This window comes from Pelobates fuscus, chromosome 8 (assembly GCF_036172605.1).
Source record: "Pelobates fuscus isolate aPelFus1 chromosome 8, aPelFus1.pri, whole genome shotgun sequence".
NCBI lineage: Eukaryota > Metazoa > Chordata > Amphibia > Anura > Pelobatidae > Pelobates > Pelobates fuscus.
The window spans coordinates 162,711,267-162,738,984 of NC_086324.1; the positions used below are offsets into that span (position 1 = coordinate 162,711,267).

The 27,718-nt window shown below is 41.1% G+C and overlaps 2 protein-coding genes across 3 annotated transcripts in view; one reads left to right on the top strand and one right to left on the bottom strand.

The window, feature by feature from the left end:
* The first annotated feature begins 429 nt into the window (after positions 1 to 429).
* Positions 430 to 20,644, top strand: TELO2 (telomere maintenance 2). Of its 2 annotated transcripts, XM_063430599.1 has the most exons (21): positions 430 to 536; positions 4,369 to 4,702; positions 12,106 to 12,386; positions 12,824 to 12,892; positions 12,998 to 13,145; positions 13,288 to 13,390; positions 13,506 to 13,574; positions 13,716 to 13,857; positions 13,972 to 14,102; positions 14,565 to 14,665; positions 14,954 to 15,046; positions 15,424 to 15,512; positions 16,013 to 16,101; positions 16,226 to 16,339; positions 16,516 to 16,587; positions 16,728 to 16,907; positions 17,524 to 17,615; positions 18,232 to 18,331; positions 18,914 to 18,978; positions 19,076 to 19,191; positions 20,078 to 20,644. In XM_063430599.1, exons 1-21 carry the CDS (start codon positions 500 to 502, stop codon positions 20,182 to 20,184), a joined length of 2,532 nt encoding a protein of 843 aa, XP_063286669.1. In that variant the 5' UTR covers positions 430 to 499; the 3' UTR covers positions 20,185 to 20,644. The 2 variants fall into 2 exon arrangements, with proteins under 2 accessions (XP_063286669.1, XP_063286670.1); XM_063430600.1 differs by lacking the exon at positions 14,954 to 15,046.
* Positions 20,645 to 24,393: 3,749 nt separating this feature from the next.
* The window catches only part of IFT140 (intraflagellar transport 140), a 75,098-nt gene continuing 71,773 nt past the window's right edge, over positions 24,394 to 27,718 (bottom strand). Inside the window, exons 29-30 of the mRNA XM_063430603.1 lie at positions 25,705 to 25,846; positions 24,394 to 25,163 (exon numbers count right to left, since the gene is read on the bottom strand). Of these exons, the coding sequence (XP_063286673.1) occupies positions 24,960 to 25,163; positions 25,705 to 25,846 (346 nt within the window). The 3' untranslated portion in view covers positions 24,394 to 24,959. The remainder of the gene's footprint in view (positions 25,164 to 25,704; positions 25,847 to 27,718) is intronic.

The window sequence follows — 27,718 nt, forward strand, 5'->3', positions numbered from 1 at the left end:
TAATATATATATAATGCTTTTAGACTATAATAATATAGTATTAATATATATATATATATGTTTTTAGACTATAATAATATAAATATATATAATGTTTTAGACTATAATAATATAATAGAAATATATATAATGTTTTTAGACTATAATAATATAATAGAAATATATATATATATAGTGTTTTTGGACTTTAATAATATAATATAAATTAATCCACACATTGAAGGGGACATGCAGTCAGTGTAGAGGTGTTCCCAGCCTCCCCTCCTGTAATGAAGATTCCTATACAGAACCCCAGCTGTTAATTACATAGAGCAAGCTGTGACCACGTGGATCTCCCTGTACAATACCCTGCAAACAGTGGGCGTGGCTGCTGCCCATATAAGGAATGGGCGTGGTCATGCAGAGACCATAGAGCGAAGGATACAGAGTGGGCGTGGTTACCAAGCCGAAGTTGGGTGTAGGAAGGTGACTGCTGCTTACTTCCGGTGAGAGGAGCAAGATGGCTGCGTGCATACTGAGTACACACCAAGCAAAGGGTGAGCTGGACCAACCATGTAAATATGATGTATATGTATATGGTATGTATGCTTTAAATTCACAGGGCACACAGCAGATGAAATTTGTATCTTGCAATACCATTTTTATTGGACTAACAAGAAATGCCTAGACTTGCAAAAAGGAAGATTTTTCTAAAAAAGCTTGTCATTTGAACATTCTGTTCATCCAATTAAAAAAAAAAAGGTACAAGTTACGAATCTCATTTGTTATTTTATATGTGCATCACAGGAATAATACGGCTACAATCTCTAATATATATATATATATATATATATATAAAAAATCCAAATGTGTGGCTGCACTCACGGTTTAAAAGTCCAAAGTTTAATGGAAAAACGATTTAAAACATCAGTAGATCAACGTTTCAGTCATGTAAGACTTTCATCAGGATCATGATGAAAGTCTTACATGACTGAAACGTTGATCTACTGATGTTTTAAATCGTTTTTCCATTAAACTTTGGACTTTTAAACCGTGAGTGCAGCCACACATTTGGATTTTTTGGATATTACAGCTATTGATGGTTGGCACCCGGCCATTAAGGGACACTAAAGCGTGAGTGCAGGAACCACTTGTGTTTTTTGGTGTGTGTGTGTATATGTATATATGTATATATATATAAAAAAATCCTTGCACTCAGGCTATATGAATATATATTTGCCGGGTGCTCAGCCTGGGACTTTAATATCCAGATAGTAGTAGAAATGGCAGCAATCACGGTCTCCAATAAAATTCTTATTTATTTGCAAGATTTAAAACATGGGATCAACGTTTCAGTCCCTGTATGGGACTTTCATCAGGATCAATCAAAGAATTTTATTGGAGACTGTGATTGCTGCAATTTCTACTACTACTCTCTATATCTATCTATCTATATATATATAATCTCATGCCTAAGCCCTACTGCAGGGGTAGGCAACCTTTTAGCAGCACTGTGCCGATATAGGATTGTGATGTCCCGTAGCGTGGCGGTCCTATTTTTTTAAATTTAGGCGTGTATGCTGCCGTATTCCGTTTGTGTTATTTTTACTGCAGTTGCTTTGCATCATTGTATTTGTGCGTATATGAGCTATTATATTGTATATGTTCATTAGTAGTTTATGGTATTGTGTATGATACATATGAATGTGGGCTGTGTATGAGGGCTGCTTGTGGAATTGTGTGTGGATGGATATGTCACATTGTGTGTTTGGTAGTGTGTGTGAGCTGTTTGGGGTATTACATACTACATTTTTGCATATGATGTATTTTTGCCTTTATAAGGGGCTTGCCGCCCCCTGAGTAAACATTCTGAAGTTTTTTATTAACCTGATACCTGTGTAATTTACTTCAGAGCGTGCATGCATTTATTTTAACAATTTGGAAAGGAGCAGATACTCAGATAAACACTTGGTTTGATCCACAATATCTGTGTATATCTAGCAGTATGGTTGGCTTCCCTGGGTTCCAGTGGGGACCAGGCTGGCCTGGTACAGGTCAAAGACAGGAGCTGCAACAGCAGCTGCAGGTTGCTCTACTATGTTGTGGATTGTCCTTCACCATCTTTTCGTATTAGCAGATATTTGAAGTTTTACTGGGACTCCTGATAGGCCAGAGCCTGTTTGGCTCTAGCAGCCTTGAGTGCCGTGCAAAGACACCTCGAGTGCCGTGCACGGCACTAGTGCCGTAGGTTGCCTACCTCTGCCCTACTGTAAGAAAACAGTGCAACAGATGCTGATCATTGATTATGGGGATGTAGTGTATGCACCTGCATCGCAAACCCACGTTAATAAACTTAATATGTTATATAATTCATTCTGCCGCTTTGTACTAGAATGTAATTACTTTACCCACCACTGTGTCATGCTAAAAGAACTAAACTGGCTGTCGCTGGAATCCCAACGCACTCTTCATCTTTCCAGTCTTGTGCATAAGATCATTTAATTTTAAGCCCAGACCTCCTACTCTTACCTGTACTCGAGTTCCAGCGTTGCCCTCCCTTCTCACCCTTTTGGTAAATATTTTTAAATAGCATCACTCTAATCAGGTGGGACCCTCTTTATTACAGGCCTAACCACTCGTCGGTTCCGGCACACCACTATCGACTTTTATAAATAATATATATATATATATATTATAGTTTGTATATTGTATTTTTTGTAATATTATATCCTATTGTAACAATGCAATGTTTTGTGGACCCAGGACATACCGTGTATACTTGAATATAAGCGGAGGCACCTAATTTTACCACAACAAAACTAGGAAAACTTATTGATTTGAGTATAAGCCTAGGGTGGGAAATGCAGCAGCTACTGGTAAATTTCAAAATAAAAATAGATACCAATAAAATTACATTAATTGAGGCATCAGTGTTTTGAATATTTATTTACAGTGTGTGTGTATAGTGTGTGTGTGTATATAATGCAGAGTGTGTGTGTCTGTTTGTGTAGTGTGTGTAAACTGGGTGGTGGAAGGGCATTTTTATGATTACATTTTTTTTTATGTATTCTTTAAATATTTAATTTGTGAACTTTTTTTTTTAGCCCCCCCTCCCTGCTTCCTACTTGGCCAGGGAGGGGGATATGTCAATCCGGTGGCATGAGCTGTGCAGTGGGGGCTTGCAGAAGCTCTTACTTACCTTCCCAGCAGCTCCCTGTGTAAATCTCGCGGCCAGTGTGCCGCGCAGAGGGTTGCCACAGTAGCCACGAGATTTAGACAGGAGAGCTGAAGGGAGCTGCTGGTAAGGTAAGTAAGAGCTTCTGCAGGATCTCCCCCCCCATAGCCCGGCGGTCCTGGTCTGTATTATGGCAATGTAAGTTGCCATAATACAGACCCTCACTCGAGTATAAGCCGAGGGGGGCTTTTTCAGCATAAAAAAATGTGCTGAAAAAATCGGCTTATACGGTACTTGAAAACTAGAGAAATCTCAATGTATCCATCCTGGTAAAATATTAATAAATAAATATATATATATGTCAATACATTGTTAAACACAGATCTGCACACCAGTCAAGCCATAAGACTTGCTTTTCCCATAGAAATCTCAAATTTGCAGCAATGTTACTGCTGTAAGGGATTCTGGGTGGGCATATGCAAATTAGTTCAACAAAGAATCACATTTTTGTCCTTTCAGAAGTTAAAGGGACACTGTAAGCAACTATAACCATGTCGTCTCCTAAAAACTGGTTATTGTGTCTGGAATCCCAAAGCATTATCCCTCCATTCATTGTCCACTCCATTATTAAGCAGTTTAAGACTGAATGAGAATTCCTTGGTTCCCCATAGCCCTTCCCCGACTGGACGTATGGCTAAAGCTGAGATTACGCACTTCTTTCTAGCCATAGCTGTTCGTACCTGAATGGGTACTGTGCTAGGTTGAAAACGATCAGCTGAGACTCTCAGCCAATCACAGTCGTCCATTGCTGTTTAGGCTGTAGCTTACTCATTAGCCCAAGCAGCACAGAGGGGATGAGCTTCTTTTTTTTTTTAACAAAATAATAAAAAAAAAAAACAGTTTAGCACGTAATGGGAGGATGGCGCCATGCACTCCAGACACTGTAGCCACTTCAATGAAATGAAGCAGTCACGGTGTCTGCAGTGGCCATTTGAGGATGTTTCATATTTAATCATTAATTGAAGGGGGTATAGTAGGTTAAGTTGATATTTGTGATTTTTGTAGAAATCTGCTTAAAGAAAAACCCAGTTTACAAATTGTAACAGAAATGTTGTTTTGTCCATAATTATATTTTTCGTTTATGTACAGTAACTGTTTTCGTCCCCAATGCAGCTTCCCTGGATTATACTTTTTTCCTTCTTTTGTGTTTGTAGGATTAGTAAATAACTCTGCAATGGATGTCCGAAGTGTCCTCCACGAGACCTCATCCGAACTCTCAAAAATTAATGATGGCGATAAACTGGTCCAGGTGTTTATGAATATAAAAAAATACATGGACGTGGATGAGGATTCTGCTCCACTCAAAGAAAAGGCAGAGTTCAAAAGGGTACATTACACCCCTTTCCTTAGGCTTTTAGTGAACAACATGGGACCACGGTGGGTGGATCTACTGACACCTGAGAGGCTTGAATTGTGGGACAGTTTCTTCCTAGAAGGACCTCCTGATCAGGCATTCCTGGTCCTTCTTGACAGTGTGGAACGAACAAAGTAAGTTCTGTTTTGGAACAAGACATTTACAAGAGCAATTTACATGTGTTTTGTTTGTTTTCGAGGAAGGATACATGATGTGTTAGGAATGATATAGTGTATTCATCAGGCAAGCTCTGTATATGCGTGGAGCCTGATGTAATAAAGATGAAAGTTGGTAAGGGAGTATAAATGAGAATATAGAAATGGACAAGGAGGGGCACCTGAGAGTACTCCGTACTGATATGGAGAGGCTCCATCAAAGAGCTTTCAGGATTATTCACTAAATTTAATGTTAAAATAGCAGAACTAGAACAATTCTCTGGCTTCTAGTTTGTCCTTAAATTTGAAATTCACTTTGATCACTCAGTTAAGTGAAACACTGTTTGTTTTCAGTTCTGTCTAGAACATTGGCTAAGCCATAGTTCCAGAGCCGTGTGATACATGGTCTGCACACAGTTCTGATGATCCCTCCAGTCAGACCAGTTCTGTCACCCAGTGCTGGGAGGACTGTTGTAAAGTGCAGTGTGAGCACATGTTAAAGATGCTTACACTGCATTTATGATGATTTCAGGGCTTTTCAGCCAATAAGCGAGCACTTCAGGACACAACATATAGGCAGCCATGATTGACTGCCTTGGCAGCAAGTCTGTGGTCCCGTAGCAAATGCTCCCTGAGTTGAGACAGCACCTTTATGGATGGGCGTGTTGTCCATGACACTAATTGTATTGTGATCAAGTGCCTCGACCATCCTCTTACCTCTTCTAATATTTATGAGCAGGGAGTTGCTGTAACTGACCTGGTGGTAATCTACCTTTTCTTGATATTGATGAGAATCCAAGGTGTCTTGTGGTTGCATTATGTGTATTCTCTGTGGTTCACTTTGGTAAAGTATTTGTGAGCTGTAGTGAATCAGGGTTTAGTGTATGTGCAAAAATGATTTTATTTATATATATATATATATATATATATATTATCCAATTGTACCCAGCACACACACTCAACGGTTGTCAAAAAATGCCGGGTGCATTTAAGCCATAGCCAAAAACATATAAAATAATCCAAAAATAAAGGCTTGCACTCACGGTCTGTAGTTAGGGTTAAACCATTTCTTCTTTATTCCATATTGTTAAAATATAGTTGCTGTCATCTTTGTCAACGTTTCAGCCACATCAGTGGCTTTCATCAGGACCAACTCAGCTCACAAAACTATTACATATACAAAAAAACGCTTATATATAGCTAAACAGACTTGTTAAACAAATTAAAAACACTTACCACCTGTGTATTCAGGCGCCCGGCGTCTCCCGCTTCCGTGTGCGCATGTGCGAACATGCCGAAACCGGAAGTAGCGTGTCCGCGTCATTGTGCCGTTGCCAGGGTAACCCGAAATGTAAACAAGGCACCCGGCAATGAAACACTCCTACACACTGCCCGGGCGCCTGTTGGGTGGATTGAACAGATAAAACATCATGTGTACACATCTTATTAACCCCCCTGCAGCACAAACCTTATGTGGCTAGCTGTTGCTATGTCATCTCGGACACCCTTTTAAATATGTCAGCCGCTCACTTTCATTTTCTAAATTCAAATGTTTTATAATTATATTATAGTGAAATTTTAATAGGAGTAAATATTAGTGAGATTCTAACATACTTTTGTATATATCGGATAGGACCGTCTTCGAAGCCATTTTTAAAGATATACCACCCCTCTCAGCTATATTAGTCATCTCTCTCTAATATAAAGGGGGGTGCTGCCTTTCCTATTAACTCTTAAAGTGTTAAAGAGTTTGTTCACATTTTTACAACTATACCCTTTCAAAGTGTTAAACATTATGTTTAAAGTGATACTCGGTGCTTACTTATATAAATGTTTGCTTTAGATAGTGCCGTTATACTTGTCACTAATGTCTAAATAGTTAAAGTGATACTATGTTGCATTTATATACAATAAAGTGATATCATTTAATATTAAAGTGATACTCTGTGCTATTTATGTACATTTTAAAGTGATACTACTTGCGTTTATGTACATTAAAGTGCTCTCTGTTACTTATTACAATAATGCCTTGTGTTATCTATGTGAATCATTAAAGTGATACTGATTACATTTTATGTACAATAAAGTGCTCACCTAGTTTATTTTTTTTTTAATTCTTTATTTTTTTGCGCAGGTGAGTACAAACATATCTATTAAACGCCACAACAGCGTACACGTAGTCAGTAACAAGTTATACAGTGGCAGAAACATTTGCGCATTTTCTATTTTATGAATAGGAACATAACAGAATTATCTAAACGGTTGATGACAAAAAAAAACAAAAAAAAAAAACATGGTACATATTAGCTGAGTGAGTGAAGATGGGACCCGATGTCTTGGTGGAGCAGACCCCGGTAGCTAGAGTTGTTGTATTGCTATTGAATGTGGCCTGCGATAAGGATCTCCAGTAGATTGGCCTTGTGTGTCTAAAGATTTAACCCAAAGAGGTAGGTAGTGGCGATTTGTGTTTGTGCACCGGCATACCAGTATTGTGTCTGCTAAGACCGGCATGGGGCGACTAGCGGTCGCTTAATATTCTGGTCGTTCCCTGGGCAATTTATTTCAATATTTACATCTAAGATAAGTGGGGCCGACATTCCCCTTTTACGTTTAGCTGTCTCCCCGGGCAAGTGGTGTCATAACGTTTAGCCCAGTACTACCTACAATAGAAACAACGGCGGGGGGTCAGAGGTAGTATAATCAATATTATGACAGTCAGCGATATTGGACAGTCAGTGACATTCGTCAGTGCGTGTGCAAAATAGGAGAAGTCAGGCTAGGCAGGACAAACAATATATGAGGACACCTCCAAAGAGGAGAGCTCTAACTTGTCGGACCTGCGGCACGTTTCGTGACGTGGAGTCGCGTGGTAAAACACAGTGTTACATGCATTTGTTGTACATTGTATTATGTAAGTAGATAACATGCAGGATCAACCTGTAATGGTCATACAATTGGCTGTCAGATTAAAGCGTCATACGGTGGAGGAAATTATAGTTATGGAAGCCAGTAATATAAGATAAACAATTTCCCTTATCGGGGTACTAACTGTTAAACACAGTGTCTTAGGGACAATGTTGAATGGTTAATGCATATACAATGAGTGGAACTGAACTCTGCTGCTCCTGTAGCCTTGTGTAGTGTTAGGCAGTGGTACCTTATATGGGGGTAATAAAGCTAGGGTACGTTCAGGTTGGCATATAACATTATGGAGCCGATGGACTCCGAGCTGCCCCCCCAATTTGACAACAAACAGTCCCTCAATGTGGTAAGCAAGGTACTGATAATGTGTGTGGGGAGTCCGGTCCTCAATCCGGCTTCTGCGGCAAAGTTGAGTGAAAGAAGTCACCACTATCAGGCTGTGTCCAGGGGGCTGAGGGGCAGTGACGTGTGCCAGGATAGCAGTGTCCCTGGGTTGGGGTTCAGGTCGTGATTGTCGCGTAGGATGCTGCTGGTGGGCGAAGTGGCACGAACTCTGGGGCTTCAGCTGCAACTCTGCTAAAGGAATGTCCTTGTCCGGACGTGGTCCCCGATTCTGTAGGTGAGTTCCCTGGGAGATTAAGTTTGTGCAGGGCCTCCGCGGCCTCGCGTGGGTCCCGAATGACATGTGAGGTTTGCCCGGCGGTGACTTGTAAAGTGCGGCCTGGTCCCCACCGGTATTTAATTTGGTGTTGTCGCAGTTCAGCTGTAAATTGACGCAAGGACCTTCTCCACGCCAGCGTCCCGCTGGAGAGATCCGCGTAGAAGGACAGGTTCATGTCCTCGAAAGAGTAGGTGGTGTGGCCCCTAGTAGCTTCCAGTACCGCTGCCTTGTCTTTAAGGGTTTGGAAACGGATCACCACATCTCTGGTGGTGTTAGGCGGTGCATTTGCTGGTCGAGGCACCCGAAAGATCCCATCGATAAGGATGGCTTTGGCTGTCTTTGGGTTTAGCAGTGCGGTGAGCAGTCTCCTAATGAGGTGTGGGAGCTCCGCCTCAGGTACCGTGTCTGCTATCCCTCTGACCTTTAGGTGAGTCTGGCGCCGTTTATCTTCCATCGTTGAGAGTTGGTATTCGTGCTGCAGGGTTTGTTGTTGCAGATTATGCACGGCTGTCTGGAGCTCCTTGATTTGGCAAGCGTGTTTGGTGGTTGTCTCTTCCACTGTTCCCAGCCGTGTTGCGATGAGTTTGAGGTCTCCCCGGATTAGGGCCACATCCGCGGCTATCTTGCCGTGGTGTTCCGCCATGAGCGTGCTCAAGGCCTCCATGGTCACTGGGTTGGGGTTTGTTCCTACCGGCTGGGTCTGTGCCCGTATCGGCGGTGGCAGTGCCGAGGCTGGTATCAGGACTTCGCTAGCGTCGTCGGAGTTCTCATCTGAGAAATCCGTGCAGCCTCCGTGCAGGGACGCCATCTTGGCGTCTGTGGCCTCGTGGGCCTGCCGCCAGAGTTCCCCTATGTTCATGCCCAGCCGGGGCTTGTCCGCTCTCTGTTTTTTCAGTTTTCGGCCCATCGTGCCCTTAGGTAAGTACAGGTTGTTTTGAGGTGAGGCTGGCTCGTGGTTGGGCGCGGATAATGGTCTTTTAAGGCGGCTAATGTCGGGAGCCTCGCGGCCATGCGACCTTCTTCTTCAGTAGCTTAGCTCCGCCCCCTCACCTAGTTTATTAAAGTGAAACTTTGTGCCGCTTACGTATGTTGTTAAAGTGATACCTCTTGCATTTATATACATTAAAGTGCTTATATTAAACATTAAAGTGATACAATGTGCTATCTATTTACAGATACTAAGGTAATATGGATATCCCTCCTTCTAAAGTATATATAATTAGGTCAGATCTCCTTTCTCTCTCATCTAATATCTAATAGGTCCTATATGTAAAGACCTATGTTGTGCTGCAATGGGGGGTAATTCTATTTTTAAAAACAAAACTTTGCTCAAGAGGATTGACATATAGTTTAAATCAAATGAAAGGGGCATATGATAACTGCTCATTTAAACCCCTGGGTGCAACAGTGTCCAGTTCAAAAATCCAGAACGCCTCCCTGCGTAGTAATATATTGCCTCTATTCCCGCCTCTTCTTGGGAGTGGAACATGGTCGATTGCCACAAATTTTAGGGTGGCCAGAGAGTGTTTGTATTCCAAGAAATGCTTCGCAACCGGTTTATCCGTGACTCCATCCCTGAATGCCGTTCTGATATTGGACCTGTGTCCCCTGATCCGTTCGCATATTTGTGTTTCCGTCTTGCCGACGTAACATAAACCACACGGACATGATAATTTGTAAATGATATACGTAGATTTGCATGTAATTGTATATCTGATCCTGTAGATCTTGTTTCTATGTGGATGAGAGAATGTGCGTGCTGGCACCATATGGCCGCACGTCACACATCCTCGTATCTGTGACGGCTGGGATTTGATGTAACTTTCAGCTGGATCCGTTTTTATTAACATGTCTTTTAAATTTCGGGCGGGAATAGAGGCAATATATTACTACGCAGGGAGGCGTTCTAGATTTTTGAACTGGACACAGTTGCACCCAGGGGTTTAAATGAGCAGTTATCATATGCCCCTTTCATTTGATTTAAACTATATGTCAATCCTCTTGAGCAAAGTTTTGTTTTTAAAAATAGAATTACCCCCCATTGCAGCACAACATAGGTCTTTACATATAGGACCTATTAGATATTAGATGAGAGAGAAAGGAGATCTGACCTAATTATATATACTTTAGAAGGAGGGATATCCATATTACCTTAGTATCTGTAAATAGATAGCACATTGTATCACTTTAATGTTTAATATAAGCACTTTAATGTATATAAATGCAAGAGGTATCACTTTAACAACATACGTAAGCGGCACAAAGTTTCACTTTAATAAACTAGGTGAGCACTTTATTGTACATAAAATGTAATCAGTATCACTTTAATGATTCACATAGATAACACAAGGCATTATTGTAATAAGTAACAGAGAGCACTTTAATGTACATAAACGCAAGTAGTATCACTTTAAAATGTACATAAATAGCACAGAGTATCACTTTAATATTAAATGATATCACTTTATTGTATATAAATGCAACATAGTATCACTTTAACTATTTAGACATTAGTGACAAGTATAACGGCACTATCTAAAGCAAACATTTATATAAGTAAGCACCGAGTATCACTTTAAACATAATGTTTAACACTTTGAAAGGGTATAGTTGTAAAAATGTGAACAAACTCTTTAACACTTTAAGAGTTAATAGGAAAGGCAGCACCCCCCTTTATATTAGAGAGAGATGACTAATATAGCTGAGAGGGGTGGTATATCTTTAAAAATGGCTTCGAAGACGGTCCTATCCGATATATACAAAAGTATGTTAGAATCTCACTAATATTTACTCCTATTAAAATTTCACTATAATATAATTATAAAACATTTGAATTTAGAAAATGAAAGTGAGCGGCTGACATATTTAAAAGGGTGTCCGAGATGACATAGCAACAGCTAGCCACATAAGGTTTGTGCTGCAGGGGGGTTAATAAGATGTGTACACATGATGTTTTATCTGTTCAATCCACCCAACAGGCGCCCGGGCAGTGTGTAGGAGTGTTTCATTGCCGGGTGCCTTGTTTACATTTCGGGTTACCCTGGCAACGGCACAATGACGCGGACACGCTACTTCCGGTTTCGGCATGTTCGCACATGCGCACACGGAAGCGGGAGACGCCGGGCGCCTGAATACACAGGTGGTAAGTGTTTTTAATTTGTTTAACAAGTCTGTTTAGCTATATATAAGCGTTTTTTTGTATATGTAATAGTTTTGTGAGCTGAGTTGGTCCTGATGAAAGCCACTGATGTGGCTGAAACGTTGACAAAGATGACAGCAACTATATTTTAACAATATGGAATAAAGAAGAAATGGTTTAACCCTAACTACAGACCGTGAGTGCAAGCCTTTATTTTTGGATTATTTTATTATATATATATATATATATATATATATATATGTATGTATGTATGTATGTGTAGTCGGGGCAATATAGCCGTATACAGAAACCTAGCATATAATAACCATAACATCAATGAGTTGGAACCAGTCGGTTGTGGTGTGCCGGAACCAACAAAGCAGTAGGCCTGTAATAAAAGTGGGCCTACCTAAGAGGGTGTTTATAAATAGAGGGAGTGGTGGGTGGGTTGACTCGCCAGACCTGTAACGGTAAGGTGGGAGTGGATTGGCAGCCCTTTTAAAGGGAATTCAAGCCCCTCCCACAACTACAGGCCAAGCCTTCAAATATATAGTCAAACTTTCTGCTAGCCATTGGAGAGTGGAAATATAGGCCTGGCGAGTGTGCAGTGGAGCCCCCGGGGGTGCAGTGGGGAATAACTTGTTTTCCTTCTTACTCCAGACCCAGCATCTGCCTGGACCGATGTGTGCATGTTCTAGAGCGATTCCTGCAGCGGGGGGCACTGGCTGACCTCATATGGGAAATTTGTCAACAGCAGCTGGAACCTACCCCCACACCAGTTTTGCATGAGGTTATTCTCGGAAGAATCTGCAGCTTGCCGGACCATCTAGCCAATTCCCTCCAAAAACGAAACAAACCCCTCTTCTACCCAAAGAACTACTACCCCCGTGTGGCGGGCGCCATCCTGCGTGTGCTTCGTATGATCTCTGATTCATTGAGAGGTATGCACTTCCTCGTGAAATTGCCAAACGTTTTTCTATTGTTAAAGGGAATTAAATGGCTGAGGGGTGAATATAAGGACAGGTAGAAACCCCTAAGCTTCCCCTGGAACACAAACACCAATTTGTTATTCAGGATCCATAGAAATAATGAGCTTAAAATGTGGATTTTGCTTTTGAATCTCCATTTTAAAATGTATGGTAATATGCATTTCTACAGACTGGTAATGTTATAGAGACCAAGAAGATTAATTGTTATGTTCACAAAGGGCTGAAATGAACACGTTAGAACATCTTAAATGTTAGCAGTTAATAGTATTTATCTTAAATTACAGTAGTTGATAGTATTTATCTAATATTAGTAGTTAATAGTATTTTCTTTTAAAAGTGAGAGCCAGTGTTTCCCATCTCATAATCACATATTATATTTTCCTCTACAGAAGGGAAAGGATGTTCAATCTCCTTTGTATCTCAAGTCATGGGAAAAGTCTGCATGCAGGGCCATCAGAGTAAGTATGATCTAGGTTATAGATGCCACATTTACAAGGTTCTGATTGGCAGGTCCAGTGGGTGGATCCAAGGGGAATCTTGACACTGTTTGCTTTTATCTCCAGTTGAGCTGCTTTCTGTGTTGGTCCCTCACCTGCTCACCCTACTAAAGTCAGATTGCATCTATCAGAGACTCTCTTGGCGATTGGTGGAGTCAGTGCCTGAGAGATGGATGGATGCCCTAATCACTGGTATTCTTCAAGTGGCACGGGGGTAAGCGACGTCCATCTGCCTTTTTATTTATTTTTTCACAACCCCTACACAGACTACTAGAGCTCGTGTACCCTTGTTTTGCCTTTAAAACATTTAAACAAGAACATGTCCACTGCATACCGTACAAAAATGTCTTTTGCAGGCCAGCCGATGTATCCAAGTTATTGGGTGATTTGGTCTTGAAGAACAAGAAGGTGGAATATTTGTTTACCCAGAAGATGCTATTTCTGCAGTACTGTGTCCAGGTGAGAATGAAAATTGGAGATCCTCCAAAGTTTGAATATTCATTATGTGGACTACTTTTTCAGATAACTATCATGTTTGGTTTCTTGAACATTGAATATCGTTTTTTTGTTGCAGAAAGAGAAACTACAATGCATTCTGGGATACCTGTCCTTGGAGAAGAGTCGCCGACCTTTAATGGTTAAGGTGGGTTTTGGTGTTTTGGTGGGAATTGGTTTAAAAACATCCAAAGAATCTGCAAACGTTCTTGTGAGGGATTTCAAGTAATATGTTTTTGTTAGAGGGTGAGGGTAAGCACTGAGTAAGTCGGGTCTCTTTCTTTGACAGGTGCTACGGGAGCTTCTGGAAGTGTGGTCATCTGCTAGTGTGGTCAAGCACTCCCCTCACGCTCAATTGCTGCATTTGAGCCGTTCAATCCTCATTTGTTCGAGTCTTATGAATGATGATGAGATACAATCCTGCAAAGAAGGTGAGTGAGAACAAGGAGTCAAAGCTTCGGACAATTTGTTGTCTTTTGCTAGCTTGTTATCTTTGATCACGTTACTTCTAACACTGACTCCTTGCTGGTTATTCTGTTCCTCAGAGATAAAATTTGCACTGGTTAATGGTACGCATGTCTACCTGGATAATTCAATTCTGAACACCAGGCGGTTGGGGATGCTAGTCTCGGAAGCTTTGAGCAAATATCTTAACCCTGAGCCACTACATTTTGAGGTACTCTTTCGTTATCCTCATTGTGTGGATACTTTTCTTCTTAAAGTTTTTATTTATTTATTTATTTATTTTTTCTTACTGTCAAAATTGACAACCATGCTATATACTTGACGTACTCCATCATAGACCGCAACGTTAATGTGTATTCTAGCCTGTGAGATAGCTGAGTGGATAAGTCTCCAGCTGCAGTATGTTGCAGGTTTGGTTGCTGACATGTAAACTAAGCCATGACATTTACTTCGCGGTTCTTGTACGGTGCTTTACAAATTAGGTAAAAAAATTCACATATGGTCCTGTAATTAGACACACTGATGGAAACGGGTAGAGAGGCCCCTTCTTGTCTGCTTCAGCCCAATGCCTGCTGCTTCTCAACAAAGTACTACGAAAGAAAGCCCCCTGAGCTTACTATCACATATGTTTTTACTATAGCCCCACGTGAAGGTAAAATGATTTCTCTTTCAGTATGAAGAGGACGAGGAGATAAAAGAACTAAAGTCACTTTTGTCTCCGCCATGTATTTGTCCTTCAAACGTAGAAGAGTCAGTGAAGATCCCTGGAGAAAGGTATGTAGGTGCATTAGGCTGAGGAGCTGGTCAGTAAAGTGGGACCAATATGTTATTCCTACCGGTACTAATCGGATTTATCTATTCTAGACAACGGCATCCTTCGAAATAAAGATATTTACCTGGAGAAGGTTCAATGGGTGGGGGTGGGGTGGTAGACTTTGCCTTGCAGCGAATCATGGAAAGTTTGACTCGTCAAAGGCTAGAAAGCCTCAGTTTGCTCATCCTGGGTTGAATTTTAGGGAAGGGGAGAAACCACTTTATTTACAGCCTATGTTCCTCTCACAGTTCCCCTTCCAATGTGTCACCTCCCAGAAATGATGATGTAAAGCCTGAGGAGGGCTCTAGGTCTGCCAGCAGATCTGATTCTGAACTGGACAGGTGAGTGGTGCATGGTCATCCCATTTCCTATTGAGTTTCACTAGTAAATGGTGAGCATTCCCAGCAGGGGGAGCTCCGGCAGCACAGACAAGATTTTACTAAGAGACTGAAGTGTTTTTAAGAACTGTGTGTGACTTGTAATAGTAGTGGTAATGGCAGCAGAGGAAGATTAAATGTCCACATCCATCATGGGATGTACTCCAGAGCGGCTGCGATGCCAAAATCTAGCCAGACTGAGCTGAGCTTGCCTGGTCGAAGAGGAACCTTTACAGATTGTTAATCGTGCATTTACACTGTACAGAAAGCTCAGTGTGTGTTTTTGTCTCCTATCCCCTTGCTGTCCCTTTTAAAATCTTGTGTCGTTTAATTCCTAACAGTGATGATGACCTTGTACCATATGACATGAGTGAAGACACAGAGTTAAAGAAGAGTAGTGCTCCAGCCTACATCCGAGATTGCATGGAAGGTGGGATGGGGGCTAATTATTGTGTCCGAGTACCACAACTTTAAATTGTGGAGCCTGCAACTTAAAATGAAGAAGGGGTTGCACGTATTGTCTGGCTATTCCTCTACACAATTAAAAATGTGTGGTGGAAAATAGGTGGGGGTGGAAATAGATATGCTCAAAGTTCCTGCAGTTGTAGAGAGAGCACCTTCCCAGATCAGGGAAATATTCTACCAATCTAGAGACTCTCATTCCTGTGTGCAGAATTCTCAGTCCTGATATATGACATATTTAACCCAAAATAGATGAGGTGGAGAATTTTACTAGCTCACCTGTTTCGGCCTAAAATGAGCAATTACTGTAACTCTTCACAACTCACAGTTTAGTTCCTTTTGCTTAGTGCGCTGCTTATTCTCTCCACCCCCCACCCCCCATTTTAAATTTTTTATTAAAGTAGCTCTAAACTTTATACCTTTCTTCTGACTTATTGAGGTCTTTTTTTTTTTTTCTTTTTCTCTCAGTGCTGCTATCGGATGACCTTGAAAAGGTGGAGGTGACCATGAGAGCGCTGGCTCCCTTGATTCGTGCAAACACAGCCGCCTCCAAAGAGGTATAAATTGGGTACTGCTGAGATTAATGGGGTGTCCAATTTTATATTACCAGGATCCTTCTACAGATGGCCCCACGGATATTCACATGTTACTGATTTTTTTCTATCTTTTCCCACGCTGCAGGTCAGTGTTGAACTGGTGAAGATGCTCCTGCATATTGACCAACCTGGCATTGAGCATTTTGAAGAACTGCGGCACGAAGCTCTAGTGGCTTCAACCGTTGTGGATCCTATATTGGTAAGTGTGGCTTGAGCAGAGGGTTCATGACGGCTTATGTCTGTGGTCGAAGCTATAGATGGTTGGTTTTTTCTTCTCCTGTTTAGAATGGTGATTTAACTGGAATCTCGTAAGACCAATTGTACTCTTCTCACAATGTAACTGGTTTTCATATTAAGCTTTTTGTGTTTTCACAGGCGTCAAAGTATCTTACTGGTGAATTTTACTCCTTAAACTACAACCTGCGGCAGCGGATGGATATTTTAGATGTAGGTACATTGTTTTCACTGAGGATCCATCCATAAAGACCCTGGCAGAGGGGAATGCCGTTGGGTGTCAAGCTTGCTTTAACGTGTTTTTGCCTTTGCCCACTTATCTTCTATTTACACACTGGAACCTCTGTTTTCAGGTTTTGGCATCTGCAGCAAAAGACCTTTCAAAACTGGTGGCTCCGACAAAATCTGTGAAACCCAAACCTCAGCCTGCTAACAAATCAGGCACCCCAAACACTGCTGCTACTGCTGCTACTGCTGACTGGAAGAAGATAGTGGAGGAGAGGATCGCAATGAAGACCAGGAGGTTTGGCAAGGTATACACTGGGAAGCAAAGTAACTATATCCCAAACAGCTGAGAATCGGAATCACCACTGTAGTCTGGATCAGAGGCTGCAATAGAATGGGTGGCAGCATCAGTCACATGAATAGCTTTTCTATATATATATTTTTTTTTCATCCATTTTTAACCTAAATTATTCTCTCATTACAATTCACACGCCTTCAGCAACTTGATATAATTCATGTAGTAGCTGGCTTTGAATTAAGGTTACCAAATTTTCCCCAATGTGTATCTTCAATCAATGTGCTTTCAAAACAACTGTGGCAGAGAATCATGGGTGATGTAGTGCAGCGTCCCCTGGAGGCCATTCTTGCCTCGCCGTAGTCCTTCTACAGCCGGTATTTGAGCAGCTGTACTGATGGCTAGATAACACTGGAAGGTGGCCATACACTGGCACCTTACTGTTTGCCAGTAATGCAAGCTTGTCCTGTCCTACATCGTGTAAAGCAGATGCGCGTGTGTGTTTGTATTATCAGCTATAAAATGGACGGCTTGCCCTTTTTTTTTTTTTTTTTTTCTCTCAACAATTATTGTTTCGTTCTCCTGAAGTTCTGCTTTCTTTTATATTTATATTTTTCTCTTTTCCTTAGGGACAATCTGCTCCTGAACCGGTCTCAGTCCCAAACAGTTTTCATGTAGTAGCCGGACACTTCTTTTTTCCACTTATTCAAAACTTTGACAGGTAAGCGTGCACCGAATAGGTAAATCTGTGCACATGGGTTTGTACTGGGAAATAATAAACAGATCTTTGGTCAGTTCTGTATGGCTGTCACCCATGGAAACACAGACATTAAATTTTTTTTAAGATCTCTCAGCTTTTAAAATGCTCTCAGCAAATTAGTCCATGATGAGCCAAGTTCTAAACTGATTATTGGCACAAATAGTTATCGTGCAGCTTTAAGGACTGAAAATTGACACCAAATCTTTCCTGAACTCCTCTATGTATGTGTCATTCTATTCTCTGCATAATTCTCCTGATTTCAGTTATTGTAATGAGAATAAACCATGCATTTTTACATTGTGTTTAAAACCCACAATGGTGACTTAATATCTACCTTTTGCAGAGCAGGGAGAGGGGGGGAGGAGTGAGGGTTACACTTCTGGGAGCATCATTAAATATCGTTGTGTGTGCAGGGTTTCATAGGAAAACACTGTGCACACAGACTCCACGCACCATGACCACTTCAGCATGATAAAGCATGGACGTTTTTTTCATTTTGCTTTAGGTTGTTTTCCTTCTCATGGTTTACTCTGCATGCATAATGACCAGCAATATTTTTTTTTTTCTTTTTTCGAAGACCTGTCGTGACATTTGATCTTTTGGGCGAGGATCGTCTGGTACTTGGGAAGTTGGTGCACACACTCGCCTGCCTGATGCACCTTTCTACAAATGCCTCGGTAATGAATGGCTGTATGGCTGTGGAAGGGTAACTGGCACTGCAGTTTTATCGGGTTGGAAAAACGGTTTTACGTCTATCTGAACACTTAGTGTTCATTGTGGTATACATGCACTTGAGATTTAAGCCAATGATCCATTTTTGCTAAATTTGACTTCATACATTCCTGACTGTGATGGGAAATTTTGCATCTACTGATGTTCTCACCAAAGATGCATCTTGCAGGAGGGATAGAATGCCTGAGTTCTCTGGATGCTGTATAGAACTGTTTTACAAAGTGGTTCGGAATACATTTCATAGTCCGGTGCAAAAACACCAGTCATCTCTTTGGTAACCCATACTTTTAACCCCTTAAGGACACATGACATGTGTGACATGTCATGATTCCCTTTTATTTCAGAAGCTTGGTCCTTAAGGGGGGGATATTCTATTTAACAGACATCATAAATATAATGGCTTTGCCCCCATGTTAGGATGACTTGAATTAACAATCCTCGTGGCCTTGTGTTTCTGTGTTGGAACTGGTCTATATTCTGCAAACGGTTCGTGTTAATTTAATGTGTTTTCTCTCGGTTCTTTACAGGTTGCTTCACAAATGGGGAAGGCCCTTCTGGAGTTTGTTTGGGTTCTTCGCTTCCATTTGGACCCGTAAGTATATAATCACCAGAAAATTATGGTTGGTTGGGGTCAGACTTGGATTACCAGAAAGCTGACACGACTTGTTTATTGATGGATTTCCTTTCAGGTATGTGAGACAGGGACTCCTCTTCTGTGTCTCCACCATTCTACTCAGTGTCCCCTGGGAGCGACTGATGACTGACATGGCAGAAGAGGTCATTGAGACACAACGCTGGCTGGCAGGTAAATATCTGCAAAAAATTGTCTTTCTTTCAATAAACTCTCCTGATCCTCCCTGCTATTTTATTAATCAACATATTCTCCATGAATTGTCTTGCCCTAAATTCCTCCTTATCACTCAAAATAAATTGTTGGTGTACACCTACTTTCCTATATGCCTTAGTGTGATGGGTGTAATTGAGGTTAATGTAAGTTATGTTCATTTATTCTGAGATCTGACCGTTATCATTCCAGTGACATTGGCAAATTGTTTGGAAATGTCACCGAAAACTCGGGATTTCACATAAGGAAAGTTGATTGCGGTAATTCTCAGCAACTCAATGCAGCAATGAGCATCTTGGTCATTATCAAGCAATTTCCAGGACAACTGCAAAGCTGATAATCTTGGCTCTGCAACTCTCACTAGGGGGCCTAAGGTCTCCGATAAGCACATGCCCTCTCCTGCCAAGGAAAACTCTAAATATTATAACCGCTGTCTGTAGTGCTTATAGTGCCAGGACTGCCATGGCATCCCCCATTGTATGTAGTCAAATAAAAACAGTTTAACTCATTACATGGGCCCCCAAGGTGTTGACCACTGTCTATACTACAGCCAACAAAGATGGAGGCTACTGATTAGGAACTCCTGAGCTCAGACCTGCAATGCTAGTACATTGGAGGCGGGAAGCCTGGATGGGTGAATTCCAGGTAAGCAGAATGGTTATTCTAAAATACATACATCATTGGGGGGCAGGCTCCAGGGCATTCCTGGCACCATAGTCACTACAGTGCACCTGGGGCGAGTGTTTCTTTAAATTTCCAGTAAATTATTGAATATGGAATATACACCTACCGTTTTGGGGTTCTTTGTTTTTGCAATGCATTACATTTCTCCTGCTCTTGTTTTTAGATGTAACTGAGCGAGACGTGGATGATGACTGCAGACGCATAGCTTTGAACGGCCTTGTACTGATGGAGAAATTAAAGAAAAATCTTCACAGCAGAAATAAGAAATAAACCTGAAAATGATCTTTTTAAAGTACAACTCTCATCACAAATTTATCTTTTTTTTTTTTTTTTTTTTTTTTTTTTACTTTTATTGAAAATTAATGTTTTTATTTTTTGGTTTTAATGGTGTATATTGATTTATTTATTTATTTCACTTTATATATTTTTCACTTTATGTGATTGAGCAGCCGTGTTGGGTCAGATTCTACTAGATCTGTGTAAAAATCTGTTATTAGTCTAAATAAAATGCCTGCTGCGATACCAGAACCAATCCATTCGGAATTTTATTCAGACGAACCGGTTTAAAAGATTTTTTTCCCTGTGTCTAGATTCTACTGAAAGCTGACCAACTGCTTCTCGACTTAAGCTGCCGCAGTTTGCCAGATAACCGAATCTGATCAAACATGTCTGCTCAGGCAGATAAAGTGAAATCTTCTATAAAAGCAATCATCATAAAATAAAAGTAAAAGTAATAAAATGTGACGAACCGTTAAAGAAAAAAAAAAAAAAAAAAAAAGAGAGAGAAGTGAAAATTTGTTGACATAAGCCTAGCATCCTTTTTAGATAGCCTCCTGCTTCCCGCACCATTGACATATGTCCTGTTCAAAGTGTTCTATATAATAATAATATTTTTTTTTAAATCATTCCACAATCAATATGTAAATACTTAAATAAAAATTCTTCCTTTACTTTTTGATGCACAACATTGTCAGTAGGCAGCTGTTTCAGCTTAATTTTAAGAATTTTATGGAACTTTTACAAATCCTGTGCTTTTCAACTTTCAGTATCTGCACTTGGTTATCTGGTTAGGATTATTTCAAATGGAATGTGTCTCCCTAACTATCTAGTAAGAGTAGGAGGGGGAACACAAACATGAAGTCGTTGCTGACCAGATTCTCTGTCTCCTGTTTGTGTTGCAAAAACACCAGAAGTACTAAAGAAGAAAAATAAATAAATTCCACCTGTCTCTTCCCATAACGCTAATTGGAATATTCACTAAAGTGTCAACTGTTGAGAATTCAAAGTGATTTTCACATTTGAAGCCCAAACTGGGATCTAGAGTCGGCTATACATTCATTTTGGCTAATTTGATTTCAGTCTGAAAAGTAAATAATCACTGAACCCATATATTTACTGGTAGTGTTGACAGGACAATCTAAGGATTACCATACACTCTTATCAGACAAGAAATAGAACCGTTCGTTGTGAAACACTTGGTTGATGAGGATAAATATTTTATATTACTTCACTTGAGACAGGGCACCATACCATCTACTGGCGGATGGTTTAGCAGATTAAAATCGTCGGAGGTGTTGGTGGCAGGTCAGATAAGATGGCTCCTATATGGGATCCTTGGGATTAGTTTCTCACTTCAGATACGTTCGGGTCCTTAGATTTCGATGACGGCAGTATTGACAGTTGTATCCGCTGTAACAATTGACTTCACATTGCTGTATGTACAGGGATGCTACCTGTATCTTACCGATTTTATCAATCCATTGCTATGTGTACGTGTTTTGTGTACACTTTTTGTAATTTTTTTTTGTGTCAAGTTTTTCTTATCTTGATATGTGAAACCTAAATAAAGATTAATAAATAATAAAATAAAATAAAAATCTATATCATGCATTAGGTTGCTAGGATGGGATCTGCCAAGAATGGAGTACATTGCCTAGGTTAAATGGTTCTATAAGTAAAACAAAAAACAAACTATTGTATTCTGTGAGGTTTAAAATGTAGTGAATGAATGAGTGTGCTGGATCTTGTATGTTATACACTCACTTTTATCTTGTTTTATATTTATTTTGTAATTTTACCAAAACTGCAGATTCGAATAGAAAACAAAATGTCAGGAGTCTGGCGTTTTCCTTTTACCCTGCTATTATCCCAGCATTATTCAGAAACAGACTGACCTCATTCTGATGTAGAGTATCGCAGCAATGTCTGGGTAATGCCAAAATTCACAGCGTTTGCTTGTTTCCATTTACAGCTAACACTTTCCTGGCGTTCGAGAACAGTGAACAAGCATGCAATTTGTCCCCAATGCGCTAAAAACCAGAGGGGAAAACATTTAAGTAAAGGGAAAAATATGGTATTCGGTGGATTACATTCGTTCCTGAAAGTAAATGCAACCTGCAAAATACAGTGATAATCTAGAAGATGATTAATCTAAACGTAAAGTGCCTTGTTTAAACATGACTTTGGATAGCACTGGAGAGGGGAGGGAAATCCTGATTTTTGTTCCTCTTTATTTTGGCTTGTTCCATCCTGTACATAGAGTCCCAGGGAAGGAAGCAGAGGGACTGGCAGACGCGGAGTCAGGTAGAGGGCACACTATATTAATCCACGCTGATCCCATGCAAAAAAGAAGCTAAAAATACATCATAAGATCATCTTCCCACGACTTTGACTTCTCTGGACCACGGGCGTCTCCAGCTCTTGCAGTCAGTGGGAGGGAGATGACAGTGTTGCTGGGAAATGGGCTGGTGGAAATCCGATTAGCTGTGTGTTATTATCCTTCAAAAGGGAGGATATTAAAAAAATCCCCAGTCCATTCTGTAGATGTTCAAGCAGAAATCAGATAAGTTAAATATAGCCCACGTGTCATTGGAGCCAGAATGCCAGCTAATTGGGTACTCCAAGGGGTAGATTGAATTTCAAACCTAAGGTCGAAATCTAGCGGATCTGGAACAATTCTCTAAGCCGGCTATGCTTTCAGTTTGACTATTCTAAAAAATGTGAAATTCACTTTCAATTCTCACTTCAGTAAATAGTTCTGTCCTTTGCAAACCACTTCTATCAGATTGCACCACAATGGATATAAGACTGTCTGTAAATAAAATACATTTATACTGCCGGCCCTCAACTGCAAGGTGCTGGTATCGGGGTCAACCTTCGTATGGTGCCCTTTAAATATTCTGATACCGCACTCTCTAGAATATGATTTATAAACTATTAAAAGATAGCACGAGAAGCACCTCTTATGGATGCAGGTTATGATTTTTTTGATTTTGTAGATTTTCATGTGTTTGGTCAGCACAAAACCACAGCTGGGTGATTTATTTGAACAACTATACGCATGGGGACCAGGCAATACATTTTTAGTGACCTGTGATAGGTATACTGTACCATTCCTCAAACAAATCACCAGGGAGAGAGATTTCATAGTAACATTTATACCAAACCAAGATAGACATCTCTTAACATTTGACAGCTTTCGAGAGTCAGAGGAATGTCACAAGTTTAGATTTCACTTATTGTAAATTTGAAGAGAAGGGGTATTTCCTCACGCTGCTACAGGCACAGGAAACTAAGGTACTGGCTACAGAGAGAAATGACACACTATACCCATCAGTGAGGAGGGACAAAAAAGAATCTCCTTTGTGTCCCATATACTCTAATTTGGTTGCACTAGTAACATATGGGGAAATATCACCCTTTGTCTAGACCAGGGGTTCCCAACCCAGTCCTCAAGTACCCCCTAACAGTCCAGGATTTAGGGATTACTCAGTTGTGACTAAGGTGTTTTTAGAAAGGAAAAAAAAAAGCATGGACTGGTAGGGGGTACTCGAGGACTGTGCTAGGAACCCATGTTCTAGACTATTTATATACTTGTCTGTAATCAGATTTAAATAAATGAAAAATATGCCCTCTAACCTAAACCGATATGTATCTCTTAAAGGACCACTTTAGTGCCAGGAAAACAAACTTTAGGTCCCCCACCCTCAGGGTCCCACTCTTGCCAAACGAAAGGGGTTAAACTCCAGTGCCTGGCTCCCTTTGTGCTGGGGAGCTCTCTTCCCTCTTCCGACGTCAGTGCCGAATGCATGGCAAGAGCCGTGCGAGCATTCAGACAGTCCATAGGAAAGCATTTCTCAATGCTTTCCTATGGACGTCAAGCCTCTTCTCACTATGATTTTCAAAGTGAGAAGCGCGGTAGCGCCTCTAGCAGCTGTCAGTGAGACAGCCACTAGAGGCTGGATTACCCTAGATGGATTAAACTGCTATGGATTAACCCGCTATGTTTACAGCTGCAGGGTTAACACTACATGGACATAGCACCCAGACAACTTCATTGAGCTGAAGTGGTCTGGGTGCCTATAGTGGTCCTTTAAATCTTCCAATGGGTGCTTAGTTTATACTGTTCTAACATTGTGCTAAACATAAAACATCACCGGATCACTTGTTAAATTAATAAGTCCTGTTATAGCAGAAGTGTAGAATTGACAAGCTTTTCATGAAATAGACAAAATGTAATAACATTTTAATGTAGAAACTGACAATAAAAAATAATTTAATTGAGTAAAGTTCTTGGGAGAAAAAAAGTGCTACCAAGTCATTTTCCCGTATAAAAATAACAGCCAGATGAGCATCTTGTTAAATGGATCTGTGCTGGAGATGGAAGAAGGTATTGCTAATATTGTGATCTAATAAAACTCTCCACAACCAATGTACCAAACATCCAATTACCTTCAAGGGTAAAGGGTGGGTGGGTTTCCTTAAAAGTCTGTATTGTGAAATCATTTTGGGCTACATGTATTGCATTGCAGATGAAGGCCCCTGTACGTTGTAAAAAGGTAAAGGCCCATGCTTGTTAAGTGGTGCTGAGATGTCTTACTACAGAGGCACAGCTTTTTATTCCTTCTAACCCCCAGCTGTAACTCGGGTTGATGTCATCTGGGTAGGCACACTTAGATTTGAAGTAGGACACTTTGTATTGCCATTTAAATCCAATGGATAATTTTTAGACAGGGGCCAATGATCAGAAGGTTGACAAGTAAGCGTTAATCGTCATAACCAATATCTGGCATCTCTTCCACCTCTTCACTGTCCTCCACGCTGTTGTGACGGATATGTTCGGGTGCGCTGTGCCGTGGGAGTGGTATGGCTAGGGCGCGGTGTACCGCCTCCACAGTACTCTGTGATACATAATATGTCAGGTTGACAGAGGGAATCTTGGACCGCATTTCCTCCAGGGAACGATATGCCTAATTAAATGAAGAAATGTTATAAATAAACACACTTACACGATACATATTTATCATCTGTAAGCAGAGTTACACCGCCTGTCAGTGACAGCAGTCATGTTAACCCTTCAAGGACCAAAGACTGGTAATCAATATTTTTCTGCAGGTGTGAAAATTAAGTTAGCTGGTTGGAACCAGTCTGTGATCAAAGCAAAGTGTAATAACTGGACCTTCAGAAGCTAAAATGGAATCTGTTGGGGTCTGAATTCAATTCATTTTCCAGCTGAGAAGCTATATTCAAATAGGTCTCTATGAGGTCCAGAAACAGGATTATTTGAAAAAAATGTCTCCACTGGGCTGACCATCCATGTTGGAGGAGGCAAAATAAAGCTTCAGAGAGGTATAGCTTTTACATAATGCGTTTGTTGCTGATATTGTGTCCACAATGTACAAGTTTTAGGATGGTGTGTTCACTTTAAGGAACAGTTGTTTTTGGTACCTGTGACCTTCATTAATTAAAATATAACATATACTCCCAGAACCCTCTGCTTCTACAACATACCTTCTGGAAGTCTTGTTGCTGTGTGTAGTGCTCCACTAGTAGCCTATATACATCACCAACGCGGACTGCACTGTCTAGATCTGGCTCATCCAACAGCAGCTCAAACTGCTTGACAGCTTCCTGGCTGTCTGCGGAGTACATCCTATGTGAACAATGAACATTTAAAACAGAGAAGTTGCTCTATGTCTGACAGTATTAGAAAGAAGCACCAGGAACAGGGCCGGATTAAGAGCACACTGGGCCTGGTGCTGACAATTACGATGGGCCTAATTACGGAATCTTATCGACCAAAAACATTAAAATCATACCTCCCAAGCGTCATGTATCTGATGGAGATGGTGTTGGAGGGAAACTCATAGGATGCAGCTATAAGAAAACACATACTCTATGCTAATCTCTCTCTAATTTATATCTTTCATCTTTCAATTAAATCCATAACCCTTAACAGCAGTGTCCAGTGAAGCAGGCAGTCAATGGGCGGGGTAAAAGGGTGGCCACTGGTGCGACACACGTGACCAGACCTGCCAAAAGGGGAGAACATGCCCAAAAAAGGGGCATGTCTGTCAAAAGTATTTGAAGGACAGCCTGGCATGAATGCATGTCAGGCTGCCCGCCAATCATGCAGGCTGTCCAACTAAGGGCATACTATGCAGGCAGCACCCCGAGCTTGACATAAATGCGTCTAATGATGCGCTCACTCAATGCTTTCTAAGGACTGTCCCCTAGCACTCGCTGGTCCACTTGTCTCCTTACCTTCTTACTAGCAGGCAGAAGTTCCTGGTATATAGTCTGAGACAGATAAAAGGTGTATGTAGTGAGTGTAGATGAATGGGGACATGCCACAGTGTTAAAGAGACCAACATCTGCATTACCTAAACTAATTTTATTGTCAGCCAGTCCACACAAGTTTTGTTCCCATACATCCCTCTTAAGCTTCCAAACTTAAAGGGACACTATAGTCACCAGAACAACTACAGCTTATTGTATTTGTTCTGGTTAGTAGAATCATTCCATTCAGGCCTTTTGCAGTAAACACTGTCTTTTCAGAGAAAATAACTCCACTGGCCACTCCTTAGATGGCTGCTAGAGGTGCTTCCTGGGGAAGTACTGCCTAGTGTGCAGCACTGCCATTCAATGTCTCCACCCTCGGCATGCAGACACTGAGCTTTCCTCATAGAGATGCATTGATTCAATTTATCTTTATGTGGAGATGCTGATTGGCCAGGGCTATGACTTGTGCTGGCTCTGCCCCTGCTCTGCCTAGTTGACACTCTCAGACAATCCTATGGGGAAGTATAGTAATTTGCTCAGACCACCACTTCTGATGATGTCAGCAGACAGTCAGTTCAGAGGCAGAGCCAGCAGCTGCAGACTTGAATACAAGTTATATTGTACTATACTTAGGGAGGCAAGAAGGGGGCAGGGTGGTGGTTTTAACATAATAGGGTCAGAAATACATGATTGTGTTCCTGACCCTATAGTGCTACTTTAAGCAAGAGTATGTGAAGAGTAGTTAAGGTTGCCACCTTTCTTGGAACAAAATACCAGCCTTAATCCTTTGTATAATCACAAGGAGTGACATCAGAGAAAATTCTGTAAAATCACCAACAAACTACTCACAGTTTGATTCTGCTGTATAGATGGATTGCTCCCAGTGTCTCAGTCTCGCAAGTCACCCAGTGTCTCAGTGTCCCTATGTATCACAGTGTCAGTGTCCCCATGTCGCCCAGTCCCCTAGTCTCCCAGTGTCTCAGTGTCCCCATTTCTCCCAGTGTCTCAGTGTGTCCCCATGTCACTAGGACACTGAGAGACATGGGGACACTGAGACCTGAGGACACTGAGAGACCCGGGGACACTGGGAGACATGGGGACACAGACATTTAGGGAAACTGGGAGAAATGGGGACACAGACACTAGGGACACAGACCCTGGGAGACATGGGGACATTGAAACATTTGGGGACACTAAGACACTAGGGACACAGAGACATGGGAACACAGACACTGGGAGACTA

Excerpts from the sequence above, each read along its gene's own strand:
- TELO2 (XM_063430599.1), top strand. The coding sequence starts at position 500 with ATGGCTGCGTGCATACTGAGTACACACCAAGCAAAGG. Across the intron at positions 16,588-16,727 it reads AGCGGATGGATATTTTAGAT|GTTTTGGCATCTGCAGCAAA; the intron begins GTAGGTACATTG and ends CTCTGTTTTCAG. Across the intron at positions 17,616-18,231 it reads CTTATTCAAAACTTTGACAG|ACCTGTCGTGACATTTGATC; the intron begins GTAAGCGTGCAC and ends CTTTTTTCGAAG.